General features: G+C 35.1%; 1 protein-coding gene across 1 annotated transcript in view; it reads right to left on the bottom strand.

Moving 5' to 3' along the window:
- The window catches only part of LRP1B (LDL receptor related protein 1B), a 1457034-nt gene that overhangs the window by 891366 nt on the left and 540049 nt on the right, over window positions 1-25619 (bottom strand). Inside the window, exon 7 of the mRNA XM_069540814.1 lies at window positions 3249-3411. Within this exon, the coding sequence (XP_069396915.1) occupies window positions 3249-3411 (163 nt within the window). The remainder of the gene's footprint in view (window positions 1-3248; window positions 3412-25619) is intronic.

The following is a 25619-nucleotide window of genomic DNA, read 5'->3' as shown; positions in this document are numbered from 1 at the left end:
ATTGGGCTGGAAATGAAAAGATCATCTTTAATGAGGTAGAATATTGGCCTCATCACTCAATTCACAACAGTATTGTAAGTGTTGGAAAGATTAGTAGTTATTTTTGAGGCAACATGAAAAAGAGAACTTCACATATTCTACAACTCAAAAAGTATTAAAGTGCTTTATATGTTTGGCATTATTTAATCCTCACAACAGCCCTTTAGTGGATTATCACTATTCATATTTTTAAGGTAAGAAAATAAAGATACAAAGAGGCATCCAACATCACACAGCTAGTAACTAGGCAGGATTTGATCCTAGGGAGAGTGACTTCAGATTAAATTCGTAATCATTAAATAAGCAGAGCTCTAATAACAACTACCAGAAAAGCTATTTTTGATATTGGTTGGACTATAATCTCTATGCTACCTTCAAACTCTAATGACTGTATAGAAATAATTTTAGAAATTTCTTCAAGAAACCACTGGAAGAAAATATTGCTAAAATTTGAAATGAAGATAGTCTCAACAAGTATCTCCAGAAAAATAGCCTGAATTAATGAGTCAATACCAACATCACAAAAACAAAGAAAATGAATAAAAAATGTTTATAAACAATCTCTTCCTGGAAAATTTGGATTGGAGCCTGGCCCAAGTCATATTGATAGTCTAGAGAAAATTACTAACCTATATGCAACCTGTGGAGAAGTAAAAAATAAATTTAAAAAATTTAGAATGATAATAATGATAATATTGTAAATAGGGAATAGGAGGTTGAGAAAAAAAAGTACAGCCAAGTAAAAAATATTTTTTTTCAATGCAGCCTGTGGGGAGGTAAGGCAAATCTCCAGCCATTTCCATACCTATTGAGGTCAAGCTCTAAGAGTCGGGTCAGACTTTTACTTTTTCTGAACTGAAGTTATAACAGACAGAGCCAAAGAAATATACCTCAGACGATTAGGAAAAGGTGGGAGAAATTTCACTGGTGGTGCATGTCCCCTTCAGTAGGTCATGCAGAGTTGTTCTAACCTCAACTATTCAAATTACCCTTGAACTCCCAAAAGTAGAAGTTAAAGGGAAAAAAAAAAGAAAAGAAAAAACCTGCTGCTCCTTCCCTAGATAGCATCACATTAACCCTAGCCAAATTTCTGATATAGTATTAAGAGAAAAATAAATATTTTTAAAAAGTGTCCTATTACAAATGGGATTATATTTATAAAAGAGCAGAGCTTTTCCTCCTCTGATTCCTAGAATTCAGGATTGAAAAACGGTGATAGAGAGACAGAGCAAACTCAAACAAAAAATTCCAAAGAACCTATTGTGATAAATGATACATGACAAAATTACACTTAAACAGTAAAGGAATCCAGGGCCCAAAGGAATCCAGCAGAGAATAAGCACAAACAGTGTGAGGGTTTTCTACTCCTAATTCCTTTGACAAAAATGACAAAATATGGTTCTTTCATGTAATGACAGGGAGAAATAGGAAGCTTGAGAACATAAAACATGTTGCTTTCCAGAAAGGGAGATGGTGTCACATATATTATATTTCAGGTTGGCAGTTTTATTTGAAAAGGGTCTCTGGATCTTTGTTTTTAAAAATGGGGAAAGATTGGGACTTTCCTGGTGGTCCAGTGGCTAAGTTCCCAATGCTGGGGGCCTGTGTTCGATCCCTGGTGAGGTAACTAGATCCCACATGCCGCAGCTAAGACTCCGCACTGCCAAATAAATACATAATTTTTTTTTTTTTTAAAGAATGGGGAAGGATAAGAATGGTATAAAAACAGGAGAAACACAATAGCTTCACCTCAACATTTCTGACAGACAAGACTATCTAAAGGCTAAATTTAAATTCAGTTAGCACATCCAGGGAAAAACACGCAAGCAAATATATTTCTAAACAGAATGCCAAAAGAATGTTGTTAGCACATTTGTAATTTTCCAGTTCTTCCTTACTACACTTAACCAACACCCAAACAAATCAGTTTAAATACAACTTCTCTTACTCATGTCTTTTGAAGCATCACTGCAGTCAGATTGAGTCAAGTAACCATCTGCTGCAAATACAAATAGAGCTACATTCAAGAATTACATTACACAGCCTTCCTAGCAAAGCTCTTACGTGCAAGCTGTTCTTGTCAAAATCAGAACCATTGTGATGATGCATCTTAATATTCAATCAGACTTTAAGAGTGACAAAAGTCCACATATGGATGACAGCTGTTTCTTCAGTAAATATTTTCCCATTTGTTGAATGGGGACTTATGGCAGTTTAGGATATGTTCCATCAGACATTTCAGCCTGAACTGCTTGGGGACGATTATAACAATAACAAGGATAATATTTTAGTTTTCAAATCTTTGCTACAACTTACATCTGAAAAAAGCACCAGCTCTTCCAACTAAAGTTTTACACTATGCCATTAATTTGAAAGTATCCTTTCCCAATAGGTACTGGTAAAAAAAAACTGGCTTTATAGAACTTTATAAAATACCATAGTGTTTGTAAAACTAAAGCATAATTCCTATATTAATTTTCTAATTATATGAACAGTTATTGGAAATTTAAACATGTGTACCTATATTTTGAAAAATTATGAAATATTAAAAAAGATGAATGAGCCTATTAGCTAAAAGAAGTTCAGATAAAATAAGGTCTCTTTTTAACCAACAGAGTGGCTTGCAAAATTGGAAAGTCAAAGAAAAAGTGAAGATGGATTCTGATGATTAATTCTGTAGCTCTATAGTAATATAGTGTTTACACATCAGCAGTTAGAGGAAAAAAAATGGTTTCAACTAACAAAGATGACCTTAATGTTATACTAGTACCCTTGAACATGTATTATGCCCCTTTCATAAATCCTAAATGTTGTGTTGGAGCTAACTTTGTTAATAGTCCATCTTTCAGGTAGTATTTTTGAAGCCTGCTAACCACAAGGTCCACTGCTAAATAACTTAAGTCTCCTCTCTTTAACTTAAAACTATGCTGAGGGTCTTCTCTGGCAACCGCAAAGCAATTCTTGGAAGAGTAGTGGGTTATCTGTGTCTTAGGTTAGCCCTGCAATACTGATGTGTTAAGGAATTGGTATGCCCCACCTTCTGATGGTAGATTACAACTTCTTTTTTCCTTACTGCAATGCAACTGCTCAAATAAACATTAAAAACATTTTATGAGCCTGTCGTCTTACATTCCACAACTCTTGTCAGAATCCGCTTTTTTTAAAAGGAAATTATTTCAGATCAAACACTATAAAGAAGAATTTCTTACCCTGCTATTGGATCTACTGCTATTGCCTTAGGATTATGAAGTTCCAGGTCAATCAGGGTGACACACACAGATCCGTTGTAATCACACACAAAGATCCGGTCACTGACATGGTCCACAAAATAGAGATTTCTGGTGAGCCAGTCAATCGCCATTTGTTGCACATCTGAAAAACACACACACAAAATCACTGAATCACAGGTGCGAATCTAGTTTCATAAGCCAAAGAGTACATAAGTCTGCCCAAACCACCACAGAGGATATTTCAAAAGTACAGGTAGTTTTATGATTAAAAACAAAAACAAAAAACCTGCAAGGATAATTTCTTGCTATGCCAAAGTAAGTAAGTAGTTATTCTGTAAAATAATGACTACCTCTTGATACCCTTCTTCTTGCTATCTAAGGACTGAGGATGACCTAGATAAAAGGACAAGGAGTTTCTAAATCCTAAAGAATACGTATTTACAATAAAATATTTCTCCTAGTTTTTGCATTTGTCCAAATAGTTCATTTAACCCCATGGGCATAAGTGGTTCAGTGACACAGCTAAATGCTTTAGTAGTAAGAGGAGTGAATACTTTTTGTGAACTAAGGTAAACCCTTATTTTCAGATCCTCTCCTATTTAAAAAACAAAACAAAACAGGAGAGGTAGAAAAGGAGAGCTGTAAATACTTTTATTTACAAAAAGTATCCAATATTTGGAAATAAAGCAAAAGGAGGAACATGTTCTTTTAATGGCATATGCAGGCAATGTAAAACAGGATTGCTCAAAGATTGATTAATTCTCTAGAAGAGCACTGTGAATACTACTTTCTTCAATATTGGAAATATTCTATTGTCTATGCTGTACAAGAAAATAACGACTAACTGTGTCTAGTGAGCATTTAAAATGTGGCTAGTGTGACTGAAAAACCAAACCTTTATTGAATTTCACTTTAATTAATTTAAATTTAAAAAAAATGAGGAAGCTAGTGACTGAGATGGATGGTGCAACTCTAGAAGAATGTATCTGTTTTTGTTTTTTTTTAAACATCTTTATTGGAGTATAATTGCTTCACAATGTTGTGTTAGTTTCTGCTGTATAACAAAGTGAATCAGCTGTATGTATACATATATCCCCATATCCCCTGCCTCTTGCGTCTCCTTCCCACCATCCCTATCCCACCTCTCTAGGTGGTCACAAAGCACCAAGTTGATCTCCCCATGTGATGTAGCTGCTTCCCACTAGCTATCTATTTTACATTTGGTAGTGTATATACTTCAATTGCTACTCTCTCACTTCATCCTAGCTTACCCTTCCCCCTCCCTGTGTCCTCAAGTCCATTCTCTACATCTGCGTCTTTATTCCTATCCTGTGCCAACGTTCATCAGACCCTTTTTTTTTTTTTTTATATTCTATATATATGTGTTAGCATACGGTATTTGTTTTTCTTTCTCTGACTTACTTCACTCTGTATGACAGACTCTAGGTCCATCCACTTCACTACAAGTAAGTCAACATGTGCCACATCTTCTTTATCCATTCATCTGTTGATGGACACTTAGGTTGCTTCCATGTCCTGGCTTCTGTAAACCGTGTTGCAATGAACATTGTGGTACAAGACTTTTTGAATTATGGTTTTCTCAGGGTATATGCCCAGTAGTGGGATTAATGGGTCATATGGTAGTTCTATTTTTAGTTTTTTAAGGAACCTCCATACTGTTCTCAATAGTAGCTGTATCAATTTACATTTCCACCAACAGTGCAAGAGGGGTCCCTTTTCTCCACACTCTCTCCAGCATTTATTGTTTATAGATTTTTTGATGATGGCCATTCTGACTGGTGTGAGGTGATACCTCACTGTAGTTTTGATTTGCATTTCTCTAATGATTAGTGATATTGAGCATCCTTTCATGTGTTTGTTGGCAATCTGTATATCTTCTTTGGAGAAATGTCTATTTAGGTCTTCTGCCCGTTTCTGGATTGGGTTTTTTGTTTTTGTGATACTGAGTTGCATGAGCTGCTTGTATATTTTGGAGATTAAACCTTTGTCAGCTGCTTCATTTGTAAATATTTTCTCCCATTCAGAGGGTTGTCTTTTCATCTTCTTACAGTTTCCTTTGCTGTGCAAAAGCTTTGAAGTTTCACTAGGTCCCATTTGTTTATTTTTGTTTTTATCTTCATTTCTCTAGGAGGTGGGTCAAAAAGTATCTTGCTGTCATTTATGTCACAGAGTGTTCTGCCTATGTTTTCCTCTAAGAGGTTTATAGTGTCTGGCCTTACATTTAGGTCTTTAATCCATTTTGAGTTTATTTTTGTGTATGGTGTTAGGAAGTGTCCTAATTTCATTCTTTCACATGTAGCTGTCCAGTTTTCCCAGCACCACTTATTGAAGAGGCTGTCCTTTCTCCATTGTATATTCTTGCCTCCTTTATCAAAGATAAAGTGACCATATGTGCGTGGGTTTATCTCTGGGCTTTCTATCCTGTTCCATTGATCTATGTTTCTCTTTTTGTCCAGTACCATACTGTCTTGATTACTGTAGCTTTGTAGTACAGTCTGAAGTCAGGGAGCCTGATTCCTCCAGCTCCATTTTTCTTTCTCAAGATTGCTATTCTGGGTCTTTTGTGTGTCCATACAAATTGTGAATTTTTTTGTTCTAGTTCTGTGCAAAATGCCAGTGGTAGTTTGATAGGGAATGCATTGAATCTGTAGATTGCTATGGGTAGTATAGTCATTTTCACAATCTTGATTCCTCCAATCTAAGAACATGGTATATAGCTCTCCACAGATGTTTGTATCATCTTTAATTTCTTTCATCGGTGTCTTATAGTTTTCTGTATACAGGTCTTTTGTCTCCTTAGGTAGGTTTATTCCTAGGTATTTTATTCTTTTTGTTCCAGTGGTAACTGGGAGTGTTTCCTTAATTTCTCTTTGATATTGTTCATCTTTAGTGTATAGGAATGCAAGAGATTTCTGTGCATTAATTTTGCATCCTGCTACTTTACCAAATTCATTGATTAGCTCTAGTAGTTTTCTGGTAGCATCTTTCAGATTCTCCATGTATAGTATCATGTCATCTGCAAACAGTGACAGTTTTACTTCTGTTCCAATTTGTTCCTTTTATTTCTTTTTCTCCTCTGATTGCTGTGGCTAAAACTTCCAAAACTATGCTGAATAAGAGTGGTGAGAGTGGTGGGTGTGGGCAACCTTGTCTTGTTCCTGATCTTAGTGGAAATGGTTTAGTTTTTCACCATTGAGAATGATGTTGGCTGTGGGTTTGTCATTTATGGCCTTTATTATTTTGAGGTAAGTTCCCTCTATGCCTACTCTCTGGAGAGTTTTTATCATAAATGGGTGTCAAATTTTGTCAAAAGCTTTTTCTGCATCTATTGAGATGATCATATGGTTTTTCTCCTTCAATTTGTTAATATGGTGTATTACATTGACTGATTTGCCTACACTGAAGAATCCTTGCATTCCTGAGATAAACCCCACTTGGTCATGGTGTATGATCCTTTTAATGTGCTGTTGGATTCTGTTTGCTAGTATTTTGTTGAGGATTTTTGCATCTATGTTCATCAGTGATATTGGCCTGTAGTTTTCTTTTTTTGTGACATTTTTGTCTGGTTTTGGTATCAGGGTGATGGTGGCCTCGTAGAATGAGTTTGGGAGTGTTCCTCCCTCTGCTATATTTTGGAAGAGTTTGAGAAGGATAGGTGTTAGCTCTTTGTACCTGTTTTTGACTTGAGTATTTTCTATTTGATCAGAACTACACTGTGAAATTTCATGCTAACCTATTGATATTTATCTAGTAGAAAGGATAACCCCCCAAATTCTAGTCTCTTATCCTGTGAGGCACTGATCAGTTTTATACCTAACTACAGATCTCATTTAAACATTCCTTTTCTTTAAGATGCCTAGAAGCATTCATTTCCACTAATGCTGTTAGATCATCAGTATTGGGCTGGTTCTCCCAATAATGCCATACATAAATTTCTGGTCTATATTCATTCCTGAATTTTATGACAGTCATATATTTATCTATTGAAAATTATAATTTGATACCTCCTTGTTTGAACTTAATATGGATCTATGATTCACTGGCTAATTAGAGTTTCTTTCTGTAATCTGAACCTAAATGCTCTTCTTGCTCTATGCTTCAAAAGATTCTTGGTAACATGTTGCTACATGAATGATATTTCAATAAAAAACTAACATAGATGCATATGCCATCATTATATTCATAATGGTATATATATATTGTCAAAGCAAGGTAGAGAAAGCAGCAATTTTGTGGGAACTTCTATCAGTCCCTACAAGGGCAAGCAAAAAGTACATACTGCAGTTCACTGGATACAGATTGTCAGTCTATCAATTACAGTTTCATTTCTGAATTACACAGTTTCAATTCTGAATTCTATCAGTCCCTACAAGGGCAAGCAAAAAGTACATATTGCAGTTCACTGGATACAGATTGTCAGTCTATCAATTACAGTTTCATTTCTGAATTACACAGTCTTTATGGAAACATAAGCATTTAAATGTTCCACAAAGTACATGAATCAGTTCAGCAGCCAGGGGTTTTAAATTTCTGAACTATTTTTTCTGTCTCTAGAAATGTGGAAATGTATACTTAGCTTTGTTTTTTATTCCCTTTGCATTATTATAGCAGGTAGAGAACAGAACCCACTGTTTCAAATGCCATTTCAGATGCCTAGGGTTCTGATAAATTATATGCCAAAGTCCATTCAATGACCAATCTCTCATGCTAGGCATGCAGTTGGTTTAGTCTATGCAATTGTAAATTCAGACAAAAGAGACGTTTGACAGCATTCACAACTTCTTTCAACTCTGTATGGCTGCAGAAAGATGCTCTGCTACTGAAACAATAGGTATTGTTAACAACATCCTAGTTTGAAGTGGCAAGGTCTCACTAAAGAACCTAATAATTAGCCAAACAGTAACTGTGGGAATTGGCATTGTTTCTTTTTCCTATACTTGAAGTTTCTATCTGCTTTTAATGTGATGTTTATTGAGATTAGAGAATTAAAGCAATTAAACAAAGAGTTCCAGTAAGCGATAGATAGATAGATAGATAGATAGATAGATAACTTGAACATTTTAGGAGATTTTTACGACATTACAAAATCGTCTCTAAAATTTTAGTAAGACCCTTATTACTTTACTGTTACTAGAAAAAAAATTACATATGTTCCTGTTATTATGTTTCTCTAGTTGCCTTTTATTCATTCTTCAACCAAAAGTGCCCAGGATTTTGCCCTCACTGTTCTTTTCAAATAGCTGCTTTATGGTTATTCAGAATTTCTTACTTGCCAAAAGCCAAGTTTGCTTTTCTGTTCATGTCTACAACATCTGAAAGTATTGACCACTTTCTTTTGAATCATAAAATAATCTAAATACCAATACTGATAAACTTTTAAATTACAGTGAAAAAATATTGAAACTATTTTGAAACTTGTTAAAGTATTATGTAAATATAAGTAACTTTATCTTTTTAAAACCCAATATATGTTAGGTGTAAAAACTTAAAGTTGTACCCAGTGGAAATTAATTTAAAAATTCAAGGTTAAAGTTTTAAAAAAGAAGATACTTATGATAATTTGATAAAAAAATGTTACATCAGCTTTTTCATCACATCATAAGGCAAGGAATTAATTAACAGAATTGGTGAATGTAGAACTTAAACACTTTTGATTCACTACAGTGCAATATATGTGCAGTGTTACAGACTAAATTGTTTTCCCCCCAAATTCATATGTTAAAGTCCTAACGCCCAGCACCTCAAAATGTGACTATATTTGGAAATAAAATCTTTAAAGATATTATTATATTAAAATGAGGCCATTAGGGTGGGCTCTAAACCAAACTTATTGATGTCCTTATAAAAAGAGATTAGGACATACAGAGACAACACTGGGGCTATCTGCACATAGAGGAAAGGCCATCAGCAAGCCAAGGAGAGAGGTCTCAGAAAGTCCAAACCTGTAGCACCTTGATCTTGGACTTCCAGCCTTCAAAACTATGAGAAAACAGACTTCTGGTTTTTGAGCCACCGGTCTGTGGTATTTTGTTATGGCAGCTCTAGCAAATAATACTACTCAAGTATTACTTCAAGTATTATTCAGTAGAGTAGTTTATGCCACAAAATAATTGAGAACAAAGTCAAAATCTTGCTAAGAAAAATTATAAAAGGAATGTCTGCATGTGTGTTTAATGTCATACTGGACCATTGTCTAATAGGCCCTTTCAAAGACTGTTTAGTTCCTCTAGGAAATATACCTTTGTTTAATTTACAATTTAATATTGATTAGGTCCCAGTCTCTATGAATTTAAATATTAATGTGTAGACCGAGACATTAAAAAAAATTTTTGTCCAATAGAGATGCAAATGATTTCCATCAGGTAGTAAATATAACCCCAGTTTTACTGTCCAGTATGACATTAACTAGTTTTATATCTCACTTTATAATCTTAATTCAGAATTTTTTCTTTCACTGATTGTAAATACTTCAGTCTTTTCTGTACTTCTTTGAACCAGATTTACCATCCTGCTGGTTCTCTTATTAATGAGCTAAATAATTCCTTAATATACATTCATTAAATATTTGTACAAGTCATGTTTTTAACTTTTTGAAAATTATATATTGACAAAGATGAGTACTTGAATTTTCTTTAATTATTTGCTATATTTAACTAGCCAGAAATAGCAAATATAAACATCCACAAGATTAGAAAGATAATATAAATAGGTAAAACCTGTTAAGAAGGATTATGACAAACCTAGATGACGACTTAAACGTATACATCTCCCTGAAAAAGAAGACTCAATTTCAGCTGACTGTTTTGATACAGAAATGCTTTATTGTTTCAAAGAAGCGCAAAATAAGTATTTCTGAACTTCATTTGAAGTCTGCCAATTTCTAAATACGGTAAACTGATGTTTTTTAAATTATAAAGTATTTTGTGTTTCCAACAAAACCTGTCTGTGGCTAAACTGGATCAAAGGCCTCTAGTGTGATTATACCAAAGTAAAGCAGTGTATATCATTTAGTTCAGCCTAACTCCCTACTTAGAGTGTGTTCTACTTCATAAAAGCCTCTGCTTTTGTATTAAATAAATATAATATCCAGTTTACAAAGTGGCCAGGGGATTAAATCAGACAACACACATTAAGAATCCAGTACAATGACATGTAGTAGGTACTCCATAAATATTAGTTGCTTCCCAGAGGGAACTAAAAGACTGCACTTTAGTTTATGTCTCTGTGACAGCTTATAAGGAGCACACACTAGAGAACAGCACAGTACTAGCAATACATAAGCTAACTGATAAGAAGTTAGTAGTTTTGATAATCTAAAAAATGTGTCCACTTGCAAAAGGTAGAGCTTAATTCTCCTCCACTTGAATGCAGGCTGTTCTTTGTGACTGGTTTGTACGAAACAGAATGAGGTACAAACTTAGAGAACAAACTTATGGTTACCAGGGGGGACGGGTCGGGGGAGGGATAGTTAGGGAGTTTGGGATTGACATGTACACACTGCTATATTTAAAATGGATAGCCAACAAGGACCTACCGTATAGCACAGGGAAATCTGTTCAATATTATGTAACAATCCCATTTGTTATGTAAATGGGAAAAGAACTTGAAAAAGAATAGATACATGTAAATGTATAACTGAATCACTTTGCTGTACACCTGAAACACACAGAACATTGTTAATCACCTATACTCAAATATAAAATAAAAAGTTAAAAAAATAAATAAATAGAATGTGGTAGAAATGACACAGTGTGATTTCCAAGACTAAGTCATAAAAGGTATTATAACTTCCATTTTGCTCTCTCTTTGCATCACTCACTCTGGTGGAAGCCAGCTGCTATGCTATGATGATATACAAGCAACCTTGTGCCAAGGCCCATGTAGGAAAGGAGAGAAGTCTACTGCCAATAATCACAAGAATGGGCTTGGAAGCCAGTCTTCCAGTCCCAGTGAAGCCACTGGATGCCTGCAGTCCTGACCAACATCTTCATTACAACCTCATGAGAAACCCTATGACAACCACCTAGCTTAGCATTCCCTGAATTTCTGACTCACAAAAAGTGTAAGATAATAGATGTTTGCTGTTTTTAAGCCTCTAAGTTTTGGGGTAATTTGCTATGCAGAAATAGAAAACTAATATAGTAGTCAAATCCCTATAATTTTTAAAATTAGATTTTGTTGACTTCCCATCACTTGGATGTTATTTTTAGACCTATATCTAAACTAGACTGTCTATACCAATGACAGTTTTTGTTCCCTTAAATTACCTGTAATTCAGCTTAATGCTAAATCATGAAGGATATTCCATAAATGCTCAAAAATGAAGCCAGGGAAATTTAAAAATAACTTGTCTTGAAATTTTCTGCTCTACTTATACAAAATATGGTTCTGTGATGAAACAACTATATTTGGCCATGATCAAGATGATCCCTCACACAGTCCTCTCCTCAAGAAGGGTAGAATTAGATAGACAGTGCTAGCATCATGAAGAAAATAAGACAGGATAATGACTTCCGTGACTGATCACAGAGGGAATTCTGAGGAGGATGATATTTGAACTGAGCTCAGTGTGACAAGAAGTTGTTAGGCATGTGGAGAATTGGGGGCAGAGCCTACCAAGGAGGAATGAGCTTGGCATATTCTAAAAATGAGTAGAAGTAGGAGGAGCTATATCATAGCTTAAATATGGATACCAACAGATGGAGATATATACCATGTTCTTTGATTGGAAGAATCAATATTGTGAAAATGACTATACTACCCAAAGGAATCTACAGATTCAATGCAATCCCTATCAAATTACCAATGGCATTTTTTACGGAACTAGAACAAATCATCTTAAAATTTGTATGGAAACACAAAGGACCCCAAATAGCCAAAGCAGTCTTGCGGGAAAAAAACGGAACTGGAGGAATCAGACTCCCTGACTTCAGGCTATATTACAAAGCTACAGTAATCAAGACAATATGGTACTGGCACAAAAAACAGAGACATAGATCAATGGAACAAGATAGAAAGCCCAGACATAAACCCACACACCTATGGTCAACTAATCTATGACAAAGGAGAGTCTCTTCAATAAGTGGTGCTGGGAAAACTGGACAGCTACATGTAAAAGAATGAAATTAGGACACTCCCTAACACCATACACAAAAATAAACTCAAAATGGATTAAAGACCTAAATGTAAGACTGGACACTATAAAACTCTTAGAGGAAAACATAGGAAGAACACTCTTTGACATAAATCACAGCAAGATCTTTTTTGATCCACCTCCTAGAGTAATGGAAATAAAAACAAGAATAAACAAATGGGACCTAATGAAACTTCAAAGCTTTTGCACAGCAAAGGAAACCATAAACAAGACGAAAAGACAACCAGAGAAAATATTTTCAAATGAATCAACGGACAAAGGCTTAATCTCCAAAATATATAAACAGCTCATGCAGCTCAATATTAAAGAAATAAACAACCCAATCCAAAAATGGGCAGAAGACCTAAATAGACATTTCTCCAAACAAGAGATATATAGATGGCCAAGAAGCACATGAAAAGCTGCTCAACATCACTAATTATTAGAGAAATGCAAATCAAAACTACAATGAGGTATCACCTCACACCAGTTAGAATGGGCATCATCAGAAAATCTACAAACAACAAATGCTGGAGAGGGTGTGGAGAAAAGGGAACCCTTTTGCACTGTTGGTGGGAATGTAAATTGATACAGCCACTATGGAGAACAGTATGGAAGTTCCTTAAAAAACTAAAAATAGAATTACCATATGATCCAGCAATCCCACTACTGGGCATATACCCTGGGAAAACCATAATGCAAAAAGACACATGCATCCCAATGTTCATTGCACCACTATTTACAATAGCCAGGTCATGGAAGCAACCTAAATGCCCATCGACAGACGAATGGATAAAGATGTGGTACATATGTACAATGGAATATTACTCAGCCATAAAAAGGAACGAAATTGAGTCATTTGTTGAGACGTGGATGGATCTAGAGACTGTCCTACAGAGTGAAGTAAGTCAGAAAGAGAAAAACAAATATTGTATATTAACGCATGTATGTGGAACCCAGAAAAATGGTACAGATGAACTGGTTTGCAGGGCAGAAGTTGAGACACAGATGTAGAGAACAAACGTATGGGCACCAAGCGGGGAAAACCAAGGTGGGGTCGGGATGGTGGTGTGCTGAATTGGGCGATTGGGATTGACATGTATACACTGATGTGTATAAGATTGATGACTAATAAAGACCTGCAGTATAAAAAAACAAGCAAACAAAAAACCCCCAACTAATACTAAACTTTCTTTGGGTTATTTGTATGGAAATATGTTAATATAAATGTTTCAGACATTACATGAAATTTCTAAAAATCTTAAAAAAAAACTGAATTGTAGTGATGCCTGCACAACTTTGTATATTTAGTAAAAAGCATTGAATTTTATACTTAAACTAGATGCATTTTATGATATGTAAACTATACTTCAATAAAGCTGCTTTTAAAAATGCAAAAAAAAAAAAAAAGAAGTTCAATTTGGGTGTATGGTGGGCAGGTACACCCTTAATCAGGAACAGAATCTGTGGCATGTTACAGAGCCCTTTTCTTTTCCTTTAAGGAAAGTTTGCCTCTTCCTAGCTCTGTTCCAATTTCTTAAACACATGAAATGTAGTCCAAGTGAGTATCAGTTTTTGATAGGAGTAGTCACAAAGTTCTACATACAATCTGTGTATATGTCTTTATGAAAAAAGACAAAGGAGGTGTTTCTGACATGGGATGGTGAGCAGTATCAGGTATCTGTAACTTCCCGGTTCCACTATTTCTCAATTCCTTCCTCTATCTCAAGCTACAAGTCAATCATTTCCTACGGTGGACGCACTTAGAAAATATTCCAGTGTTTTTATTCTCTCAATATAACCAAACAACAAAAACAGTTTACACAGAGGTGTCTTCTTCCCACTAGGCAAAATATTATTTTCAACCTGTAACTCAAATGGATTCATCCTTCATTCTATTTTTATCTCTTCCCACTTCACCCCATATTAAATCTATCAGGCAATCTTAAGGCCTTCATCTGAAACTGTCCACTTCTTTCCATCTCTGCTCTTACTTTCCTTGCTCAAGACATTACCTTCTCTCCCCTGGATGCTACAATAACTTAACTGACTCTCTATTTCCCTCTTAGATGTACTATAACAATCTTCACAGAGCATCCAAAGTGATCACTGTAAAACACAAATTATATCATGTCAGCAAAGAAGAAAACACCATTCTTTACAGTCTGAGTTCTATGTTACATTTGATTGCCAGGTAAGACATGTCTTAACAAACTGATGGACTGTTGGGATTTACTCTCCTGTATGAATGTTTTCAAAAGCACATCACTGATATTTTGTGTGTGTGTGTGTGTGTGTGTGTGTGTGTGTGTCTGTTAGTTTCTGCTTTATAACAAACTGAATCAGTTATACATATACATATGTTCCCATATCTCTTCCCTCTTGCGTCTCCCTCCCTCCCACCCTCCCTATCCCACCCCTCTAGGTGGTCACAAAGCACCGAGCTGATCTCCCTGTGCTATGCGGCTGCTTCCCACTAGCTATCTACCTTACGTTTGGTAGCATCACTGATATTTTTATAAATACCTAAGTTTACTAAACTGTAGCTCAATTTTAAGTCAAAACTCTACGGAGTGTTTCTCTCTGTAACATTTTCCAGGAAGGCCACCCAGGAAATGAGGTGTAGTGGGCTACCAACTTCCATTGTGTTATTGTTTCTTCTGCACAGTTTTAGTGAACAACAGGTTTTTCTCTAAATTTTGAGTCTGTATTCTTGTTTTCCAAAATATCAGTCCTCTTCTGAAAAATCTCTAATGACTTCCCCCATGTTTAGCATAAAATTCAAAGTCTTTAATGTGGCTTACATGGCTTCTAAACCTCCCTTTTAACTCATATCTTCCTTGCTCACTTTACTCCAGCTAAACCGACATCAATTTTTTTTGAATTGCAAAGAAAGCTTCCTCCTTAGGACCTCTGTACCTGATGTACAAGAAAAAAGAGTATCTGAATGTGCATGGCTTTGCCCTTTCCCTTATTCAGGTATTTGCTCAAATGTTAGTTCCCAGAAAGGTCTCCCTTGACCAGTGGATATTGAGAAGACCATGCCCCCCCCCACAACCCCACATCCCCCAACAGGCACAATGACTCATTCCCACCAGTCAATATCATTGCCATCATTTAATTTTTTTTTTGGAGCTGTCATATCGATAAAAATTAATTATTTAGTAGTTCACCATCTCCCCACACTAGAATAAGCCCCATGTGATCAGGGATACTGTATGGCTCGTTCACTGCTATATTACTGAAGCCTAGAATTGTGTTTACCCCATGGTAAGTGTCCAATAAATATTTTCAAATCAATATGGCTCTTCTATTCCAAGTAACCTTTGCTCAAGAACCTCTTGCCTAAAATCTGTGCTTCCACCTCGACATCAGTCAGTGTAGGAGTCATCTTAAGTCACAGCTCCTTTGTTCTTTTTTTTTTTTTTTTTTAAGTTTGCATTTTCTGATTATATGGGAATTTGTAAGAGTAGCTGACCATTGAAATTGGAACTCTCTTTTTATTTTTATTTATTTATGTCTGTGTTGGGTCTTCGTTTCTGTGCGAGGGCTTTCTCTAGTTGTGGCAAGCGGGGGGCGCTCTTCATCGCAGTGCGCGGACCTCTCACTATCGCGGCCTCTCTTGTTGCGGAGCACAGGCTCCACATGCGCAGGCTCAGTAACTGTGGCTCACGGGCCTAGTTGCTCCGTGGCACGTGGGACCTTCCCAGACGAGGGCTCGAACCCGTGTCCCCTGCATTAGTAGGCAGATTCTCAACCACTGTGCCACCAGGGAAGCCCTGTTCTTTAATCAGCTGTGGTATTTTCCTTGATTTTACCTGTGAGCTCAAAATTGGCAAATCACTATCCTTTACCCAGCAAAGATGTATACAAGAAGGAGAGGTATCATTTAATGTGGAGGAGTAATTTTAAGAAAGGGCAATTAGGCCGCTAATAATCTGAAGGTATGAAGACCCAGGGTGTGTAACAGTAGTACGAGGGATGAGAGTGCCATATAACAGTGTGGAAGAATAATGACGACTGGTGAGACTGAGTGACTAAGAAGAGATAATAAAGCAAAGATCAGAAGAATGAACAGACAATGTTGTACTGAGGATAAAATAGCACCATAACCACTTTTGCATTAAAACTGCCACATCTTGACTTCTAGAGCCCTTCTTTTTTTTCTATTCGTACCAAGAATCATTTTATGACCATCAGAGTCATGTAACTTTGTGGCTCTTTTCCTGTCCTTTAAATAAGAATTTACTGACACCTTGGCCCTGATTTGTCTCTGAGACTACTAGTTATCTAGACTACTTCTGTTGGCATATATTAGATTATTTTAGATTACCTTTCACCTTTTGATTCATGTCTCTAAAAAAACAGAATTTTAATTGATTCTTATTATTATATATTTATATTATTCAATTATTATATAACATATTATATAATATATACTATATTTTATTGTTTATTATTCATAGTTGTCATATCTCTTAACCTACCCAAGTTATAGACCCAGAATCTGAAGCACAACAAGTAGAAAATGATGTTTCCCCTAGGTATGAGTTCGAGTGTACAGTAAGTGAATAAGAGTGTGTATTGATGTAGTTTTAGTGGATTAATTCTGTTATTAAAGCGAGGTTCAGTTACACCAATGTTATCACTTGCACTGGGCCTAGTAAAAGAAGTATCAATTGAGAAGCCCAAAGACCAAATATTTGTAGGCTGCTTTCTCAGCCATGCTTGCTATTGGCAAACATTTCAGATATTAAACTTACTCTACTCTTAGGGTCAGTTGCATAATGGTAATGAAATCATAGGAGTTCTGTGGAGACATATACATAATAAAGATCAATTAATGCCTTTGCATTGCTTTTTCTTTTTTAAGAGTCAAATTCAATGATGAAAACCAGTCACCAAGTGATTAATTTGTTTGACACGAGTGGAAATTATTTCTAGGAGTCACACTGAGACATCCTGAAAGATATCAGGGCATCTCTGAATTGAGGAATGACACAGAAGAAATGAGGATTTAAGCTAGTCCAGCAATGACGAGTTTACAGTTCTCCACCTCAGACATTTTATTCTAAAGGTAACCTAAGACTTATACAAATGGAGGCAGAGTGTTATTTTTCTGGGGATTCGTCCCATGACACTCCAGATAGGTACATTAGGAAAGAAATATACTTATATTTTTAGAATGAAAGAAGAATGTCTTCTCTTATCATTTTAAATATAACAGCCTGTCAGTTCAGGCTATAACAAAATACCATAGACTGGGTGTCTTAAACAATAAACATCTGTTTCCCACAGCTTGGGAGGCTGAGAAGTCCAAGATCAATGTGCCAGCAGATTCTATGTCTGGTGAGGACTCTTCATGGTTCAGGTAGCCACCTTCTGGTGTAACCTCACATGGAAGAGAGAGAGAGAACTCTGGCCACGTCTTATTCTTACAAAGGTGTTAATCACATCATAGGAGCTCTACACTACCATGACTTTAACCTAAATCTCTCTCAAAAGCCCTACCTCCAAATCCCATGATATTGGGGATTAGGGATTCAACATATGAATTTTAGGGTGAAAGAAGCTGAATGTTCACAGCATTCAGAAGTATAGAATATTTAACTCACACTGAAATCCACATACACTAAACTAAATAACTGCAACAGTAAATTCTGAAATAACTCATATTTATAAGAATTTAAGAGGTGTATATAAGAATTTAAGAGGTGTATATAAGGGATATACATTACATAATAGCTCAACCCCCATCTTATCTTAGGTACAATTTTGAATTGAAAAATATACATATTTTAAAAGTTTGGTTTTCACATATTAATATCACTTAATCTATGATCATGCCAAAATATCAATATTATTAATCTTAAAGTAATGTCTTGTTAAAGGCTCGACAAAAAGCTCTAATAAAGTATTTGTTGTATACATAAATATAAATATATATATATATATATATGACTAGAGTCATCTTTCAATACTTTTAACATTACATAATGTGCTTAGAAATAAATCAGGTACAACATTCAATATGAAGTACAAAAAATAATTAAATTCCCATAATTCAAGAGAACAAATTTGAAAAACACAAATGATTCAGCTTGAGTTTATCAAAATAATTACCTTGATACTCCATGTATATTGTGTGAATAGCATCCCATGAACATAGGAAGAATGACATTAACTGAGAGTCTCAGAAACAAAAGCTCAGACTAAACATATAGAATGGAATGTAACACTGAGATGATCATTTGCATACTTCATACATTAGGAACATGTTGTCTCAATTATCTTCATTTTAGGAACAAACTTTTTTTTGCACAAATTATCTAAATACCTGATGTAATTGCCAATGGCGTTTTGCATAAGTAATCACAATTATAATGTACCTCTTCAAGTTCAAAATTTTTGTAGCGGTAACTATGATAGTTCTAATTTACTCAAGTTATACCCTTCTTACAAATCAAATCCTCAAAGCTCTAAAATTTTATAGTAACTTTTAATTCATTCACCTCTCATGACTCCAAAAAATTTAACAAAATATTTTTAAATAACAAAAACAACCAAACTAAGTCTTAAGGCCAAGTGAGGTGTTTCATATGGATACTAAGTTATTCTGACCAGTTCAGACAAGCTGAACTTTTCTATCAAGCCACAAGGTTTCTGTTGCTGTTGTTGTTATTTTCAATAAACAAAATAGAATCTCCCAACAACATAAAAATTTTAAATAGAATCTTCTTTGGTTATAAGAATAATAATGTTATTCTTATGACCATCACACACACAAAAGTAATATTTCTTTTGTTATTCTTATGTACTCTCTAGTACATTTGTCGGACATGTTTTAAACCATAAATTTGTTAGAAAATTAGTCTCGTTGATTAGTAGTACATAGGCCTTTCCCTACCATTCAGTTTTGGATATACAGTATAACTACCTGCTTTTTCTTAGTGAAACTGGACTGAATAATTGTACTTGATAGATAGATAGATCTCTTCACTAATACCTTAAAACAGCGAGATTAAAATGATATAGGTTAATTCTTACATTAAAACAACAAAAGTTGTCAAGAGACTATATAAAACTTTACCAAGTAAATGTTGTCATTATGATGACAAAGACTGGATTCCCCTGGTGGCGCAGTGGTTAAGAATCCGCCTGCCAATGCAGGGGACATGGGTTCAATCCCTCATTTGGGAAGATCCCACCTGCCGCGGAGTAACTAAGCCCGTGTGCCACAACTACTGAGCCTGCGCTCTAGAGCCTGCAAGCCACAACTACTGAGCCTCCGTGCTGCAACTACTGAAGCCCACGCGCCTAGAGCCTGTGCTCCATAACAAGAGAAGCCACCACAATGAGAAGCCCGCGCACCGCAACAAAGAGTAGCCCCCACTCACCGCAACCAGAGAAAGCCTGCGTGCAGCAACAAAGACCCAACTCAGCCAAAAAAAAAAAGATGACAAAGACTTACAGAATATTTTAATATACATATACATATTTAAAATATACATATATTTTAATCTAGATTTATACTTCATAATCATTTAAAAAATCCTTCACCATCTACATGACCATCTCATCATCTGACACTGTTGTTCTACCATTAAGAGTTTCTGTCACCATACATTTATCCAGCTCATGGAAAAATTGTTATAATTAAATTGGAATTACTTGACACTGGCTGCAATTCTAAGTTAGTTCCAGAACACACTCTCTGTTACCATTATCAACTACAGTCATCTTTTAGCTAGGCTCTTTCCTGGCATGAATTTCACACATGACCAAATCTTTGCTGCATAACTAATTCCTCTAAGGTCCAGTTCTGAAATGGTCTCTGGTTTTGTCACCAGTCTCAGGGCTTGTGGTATATGGATCCTATAACTCTCATAACCCTCTGGGTATAAACTAAAAGTAGTTGGGCTCTTGGGAAGAGATAGCTAGAAAACTGTTATTACGGTAATTCTCTGTATCTCCTTGTAAACACCGACCTTACAGGTTTAGCCACAGAGACAGTAAAAAGTGGTAGGAGGATACAATATGAGTGATATTCCATAAGACCTCTAAAACAATATTTCTCAAAGTGGATAATATAAAACACTAGATATTTGGAGTGTTAATATGTATTAGACACATAAACATATTCATAACATGTCATTAGAAACAAGCACCCATAGAAATGCACTCACAGACATACCCAGAAAAATACCAATAAAATGTTCAGTACTCAAGGAAATTAAAGAAATCCTGAGCTAAACAAAGTAAAATAGGTACTTTACAGAAGGACTCCACCGAATCTTTAATAGGCTAATATACATATAAATCTTCAATAAGGGTATACAGATGCAAAACTTCCTGAACTCATTTGACCACAAACTCATTCTTTCCAAGAATGTCCAGGAAAACTTGTGTCCCAAGGAACATATCTTAGAGAACAGTACTATACAATGATTAAAATATACCTATTGTGAGTAATTAGGTGAGAGGAAAAAAAAAGTAGACGAGAGGAAGACACACATGCACACAAAGACACAGGCATACTGCAAATTAACAAGAATATCAAACAGTAGGGAATGGAAGGGGAAAGTATGTTTAGATCTGGGAGGGATTCCAGCTATTGTGTGAACAAGTGATTTCATTTTAAAATTATTTAAGGTCCCACAGCTAGTTAATGACAGAGCTAGGACCATATCAACTCATCCCAAATACCACGGTGAGGAAAATACAAAGCCGAGTGTTACAGAAAATCTGTAAGTCACAGACGTTACAGCCTGAAAAAAAAAAAGAAAAAGAAAACAAGAATCTTATTCAAAAACTGAAATCCTATACACGCCAGTTTGCTTAGTTACGTTGCTTAATTTGTCTTCTACTGCTCACGGCCTTTAGATTTGATAAATTCCTAATATATTGTAAATGTCTTGACAAGATTAAAACCTTCTGATGGCCAAGAAATATGAGAAAACAATGCTCATTTTACTTGGCATAAATCCCTTAAGAAAAAGCAAAACAAAATAAAAGGAAAATACACTATGACACTATTATATTTAAAGTGAAAAATTATCAAATACATATTAAGTCAGAAATTATTTTACTAGTCTACTTGCCAAAAAAGTGATAATTTCTCTTTTTTCCATATCTTTTCTCTTCTTCCCTTACTTCCTTCTCTCTTCTACCAAGATAAAGTTGACCAAGACAGAAACACCAGTTTGAGTGAGTATACATCATGGATTCCAAATGTATTTCATGAGTTATTCACGATGAAAAGAGCATCCTACTTTCCAAGTTTCAGGTTGGTAGATAAAGTAAACTGCTAAACATTATGTTCTACCTGGTATATGGCGTTGTAATGGGATCATGAAAAAATTTCCACTTTGATAATTAAAATCCATTAATAAAATAAACAGAAATGTGATAATTAAAATCCATTAATAAAACAAACAGAAGTGTGGATCTAGACAAAGCATACTATGAGAATAATGATTTAAAAGTTCTACATGGCAAACAGCAAAATTTGGAGGGGAGATATTTATATTTAGTGTGTGTGTGAAATATATTTTATCAAATTCATAGAAAAAATGAATATGAACAATTGAAGCTTAGCACATCTCTAATTTCTGCTTCGGTTAATTTCAAGTATGTCGCCAAATGACAATAATATAGTAATTGAGCTATTTCCAGCCTGGCAACTGAACTAACAATAAAGACCAATTTGTAGAGTAACAGAGTACGCAGACTTAAAATTTTTTTTTTCTTTTCTAGGCATTCGGGTTGGCATTTTATGGTTCTGTACTGATTGTCAATTAGAACAGGTTACTTATTCCAAAGTATAAATTTATGTAATGTTAATATAAAAAATTAACGAATAATTTAATACAATGCCTACAACATTGAGCATATGGTATCAGGAGAATTTTAAAAATTCTCTGGAAATATGTCCTCAGATCAACATCTTTGCTAATTTTAACTGTCTTTTTTTTTTTTGAGTTCTCAGTGGACAGTCTGATCACTTTGTTAAAATTCCAGATCCCAGCAAGCATGTGTTGTAATAACTAGCTACACATGCATGCACACACACACACACAGCAGCCATGTCTCAGAAAAAGTGATTTTTATGTTTCCATATAAATATGCTAAATAAAAGATGAGGAACTTTTAAGAAGTATAAAGAGTTTAATAAAACATCCAGTTGCTTATCAAACAGCAGTTAAATAAAAATGTATCTCTGAGAATAAATACTTATGATATCCTTCTTATATGGACGATGTGTTTTGGATTCTTCTCAGCTGTTTCTTAGGGAATAATATAAGACTAGTTTCTATAGCCAAGATTTTTGTGCAAAATTTAGATGTGCACAAAATATGCTGATCAAAAAGTCTGGATTCTACACAGCTAAAACAACAACAACAACACGACTTTTTTTTTTGGAGTGGGAAATATAGATCAGAAAATATTCTTTTATTTTCTTTCATTTCCTTTTATGTCTTTCATTTTCATTTTATTTAATAAAAAAATCTCACTAATTTATAAGATTAGGATGGTCATCACCATTTCCTCTTCTCCTGAGCTCAAAGCTGCCCAATTTTTGAACTTTCTCTAATGAAATGCTAAAACCAAAATTGATTAATTGCTGAATATACTTCATCTCTCACAAAGAATTAAATGCATACATTTCTAGGGTGGAGGTAACTAACAGGGCTTCTCAGAGGTTGAGAGATACAAAGAACATCCTGACTTTGCTCTTTACTGCTTACCCCAAAAACATTTGGGGCCTTGATAATAACTAAGTATACAGGACTGAGATGGGAAGCACATCTACTGTTTTATGCATCTAAGGACCTAAATATAAGATAGTAGAACCTCCTTCTTAAGAAAATGTCTAATCAGACTGAGGGGAGGAGAAAGGTTAAGATTACAAGATATGTTGTTCTGTTTTGTTCCTGTGCTAAGAATTAATTGACCTCTATTTTAAGACCTTTGACTCCAATAATGTTTAATTACAACTGCTTTGGCGGGTGGGGAGACTCAAACAGATCTGGATCAAGTTTTTTCCATTGTCATCGAGGTTAGGTTCCAAAACAAATCTATAGGCAAATTTACTGACCCTGGGGAAGTCAGAGATTGAAGCCAAATAAAAGCCAATAGCTGCTGAACAAACCTATATCTCAAGGACACCAAGATTCACATGTGTCTAGATAGGCTACTATCTAGACACAGAAAAGATCTTACTTAGCCATAATGCAGACTGGTTTTCCCCATGTCTCTAGTAGTGATTTGGCATGGTCTCTCCAGAAGTTGGTCTTACCCTTCTCCCGTCTAATTCTCCACCCTCATCCTTTACTTGTTACCTATGTTTATTCTAGAACAGACAGGCGTTTGGCTGAAATCTGATTCAAAGATGAATAAAGCACACATCCTAAACTTAAAGTAGTTACCCTTTATTTGGTAATCTGACAGGTAAACACACAAATAAAATATAATGCATTTGTACTATGATGTCCCAGGATCACATAGGAAGGGCTGCTAAGCTCAAAAGAAAAACTTTTGGAAAGGATATTATACCTTAAAACATGAGTAAGAGACACTTGATTATAGGAAATGACAACTATGGCCTATGGTGAAGAACCAGCATATACAAACGCCCATGGAAATGAGAAAACAAAGTGCATTAAAGGAAGTGCTAGTATTTTTTTTTTAGGTGGAACATGTGATTTGAGTGGGGAGAGGCAAGGTAGAGGCAGAGAAGCCGTAAAATGAAGTTTCATTTTTTCCTTAGATAAATGGGAAGCCCCTGAATATTTTGTATTTTAATTTTAAGCAATGGAGCATTATGATCACTCAAGCAGATTTGTCGAGATTGACGTGAACATATAAGTCCACAATGGAGTGGACAACTTCACTAGTAATCATATAAAGGCAAATTAAAACAATGTGAATGACTTTTCTCCAATCAGATGGAGAAAGATAATTGCAGAGGAAAGGTCATAAAAATACTTTATTTACAAGTCACATGCTTAAATACTGCATGCCAAGTTTCTATGATGATTATACCATTCTGTGATACTGTGTAATCTTAGGATGTTGCTGCAAAGTTCCATGATCATCTTGTAAAGTGCAAACTCACTGTGAGCTGACACTATTTGAATCTAGCATTTCTACTCTTATAAGTTGGTTATTTTGTCCCAAGACTATGCCTGCTATGCTTGTATTTACAGTAGGGACACAGCCTGCTCATTTTTGTCCAGTCATAACTTGATGGAGGATGCTTGTGAAGCACTGAAGGCTATGAAATTCCTAGGCTGGGTAGAAGCAAATAGGGAATACTGCACAATTAAGAAAGGCCATTACTCAGTATCTATTGAGATTAAGAGGTCAAGGTTTCCTTTAAATTAAAAAAGTATTACATTTATTTAAGCTCATTGTCTTATCTATAAACTATTTTATATAGTATACATATATAATTTTTGTGATAGGTATATGAGTATAATTATTAATGCACAAAATAAACATTCAGTAAATGTCATCTATTAATATTATATGATTATTAGAGAATTGCTAACTCAAGAGAAAGAAGTAGGGTTGAGAAAAGACATGGGTAAAGTGAATCCAAAAATTATCCAATCAAGGATCAAGGCAGAGGTTCAAATGGAAAATGAGTTAAACTGATACCGAAACAGACCAAATAAAAGAAAGATAAAAGCCAGTGAATGGGGATAATTCAGAAGCAAAGTGTATAAAGAATAAGCAATCCTTTATAGTTTTTGGCCTGCCACGATCTGCTAGACTGTAGCTGAGCCCATGAATGGATGAAGACAAGCTGGTTAAGTCTAAATTAGAATCCTAATAGTGATACTCAAATTTTGCAGAATACTGAATATACATAAAAACAGAATGAAAGTATCTACTATATACCTGGAAGAGAACAATTGGTCCTGAATCATCTTCCTTAATAAGGGATACACCCAGAAAATAATCTTATCTGTCTCAATCATCTTTGTGCACTTTGTCCTGAGGAAAATAGCTGAGCATCACTACTGTTAGGAATCCCATCATTTTTGCTGATTTTAGGTATCTGTGTTCCTACCACAGTATTCCCTAAGAAAAACTTGGGAGAAATAATTAGTTGTCGTAAATGTACTTTACGTGAATCCCTGGAGAACAAATTTTGCTTACAAAACACTTAATTCCAAAATTTTCTTCAA

The sequence above is a fragment of the Delphinus delphis genome, chromosome 7, assembly GCF_949987515.2.
Source record: "Delphinus delphis chromosome 7, mDelDel1.2, whole genome shotgun sequence".
Taxonomy (NCBI): domain Eukaryota; kingdom Metazoa; phylum Chordata; class Mammalia; order Artiodactyla; family Delphinidae; genus Delphinus; species Delphinus delphis.
This window is presented reverse-complemented; position numbering and strand designations above follow the sequence as displayed.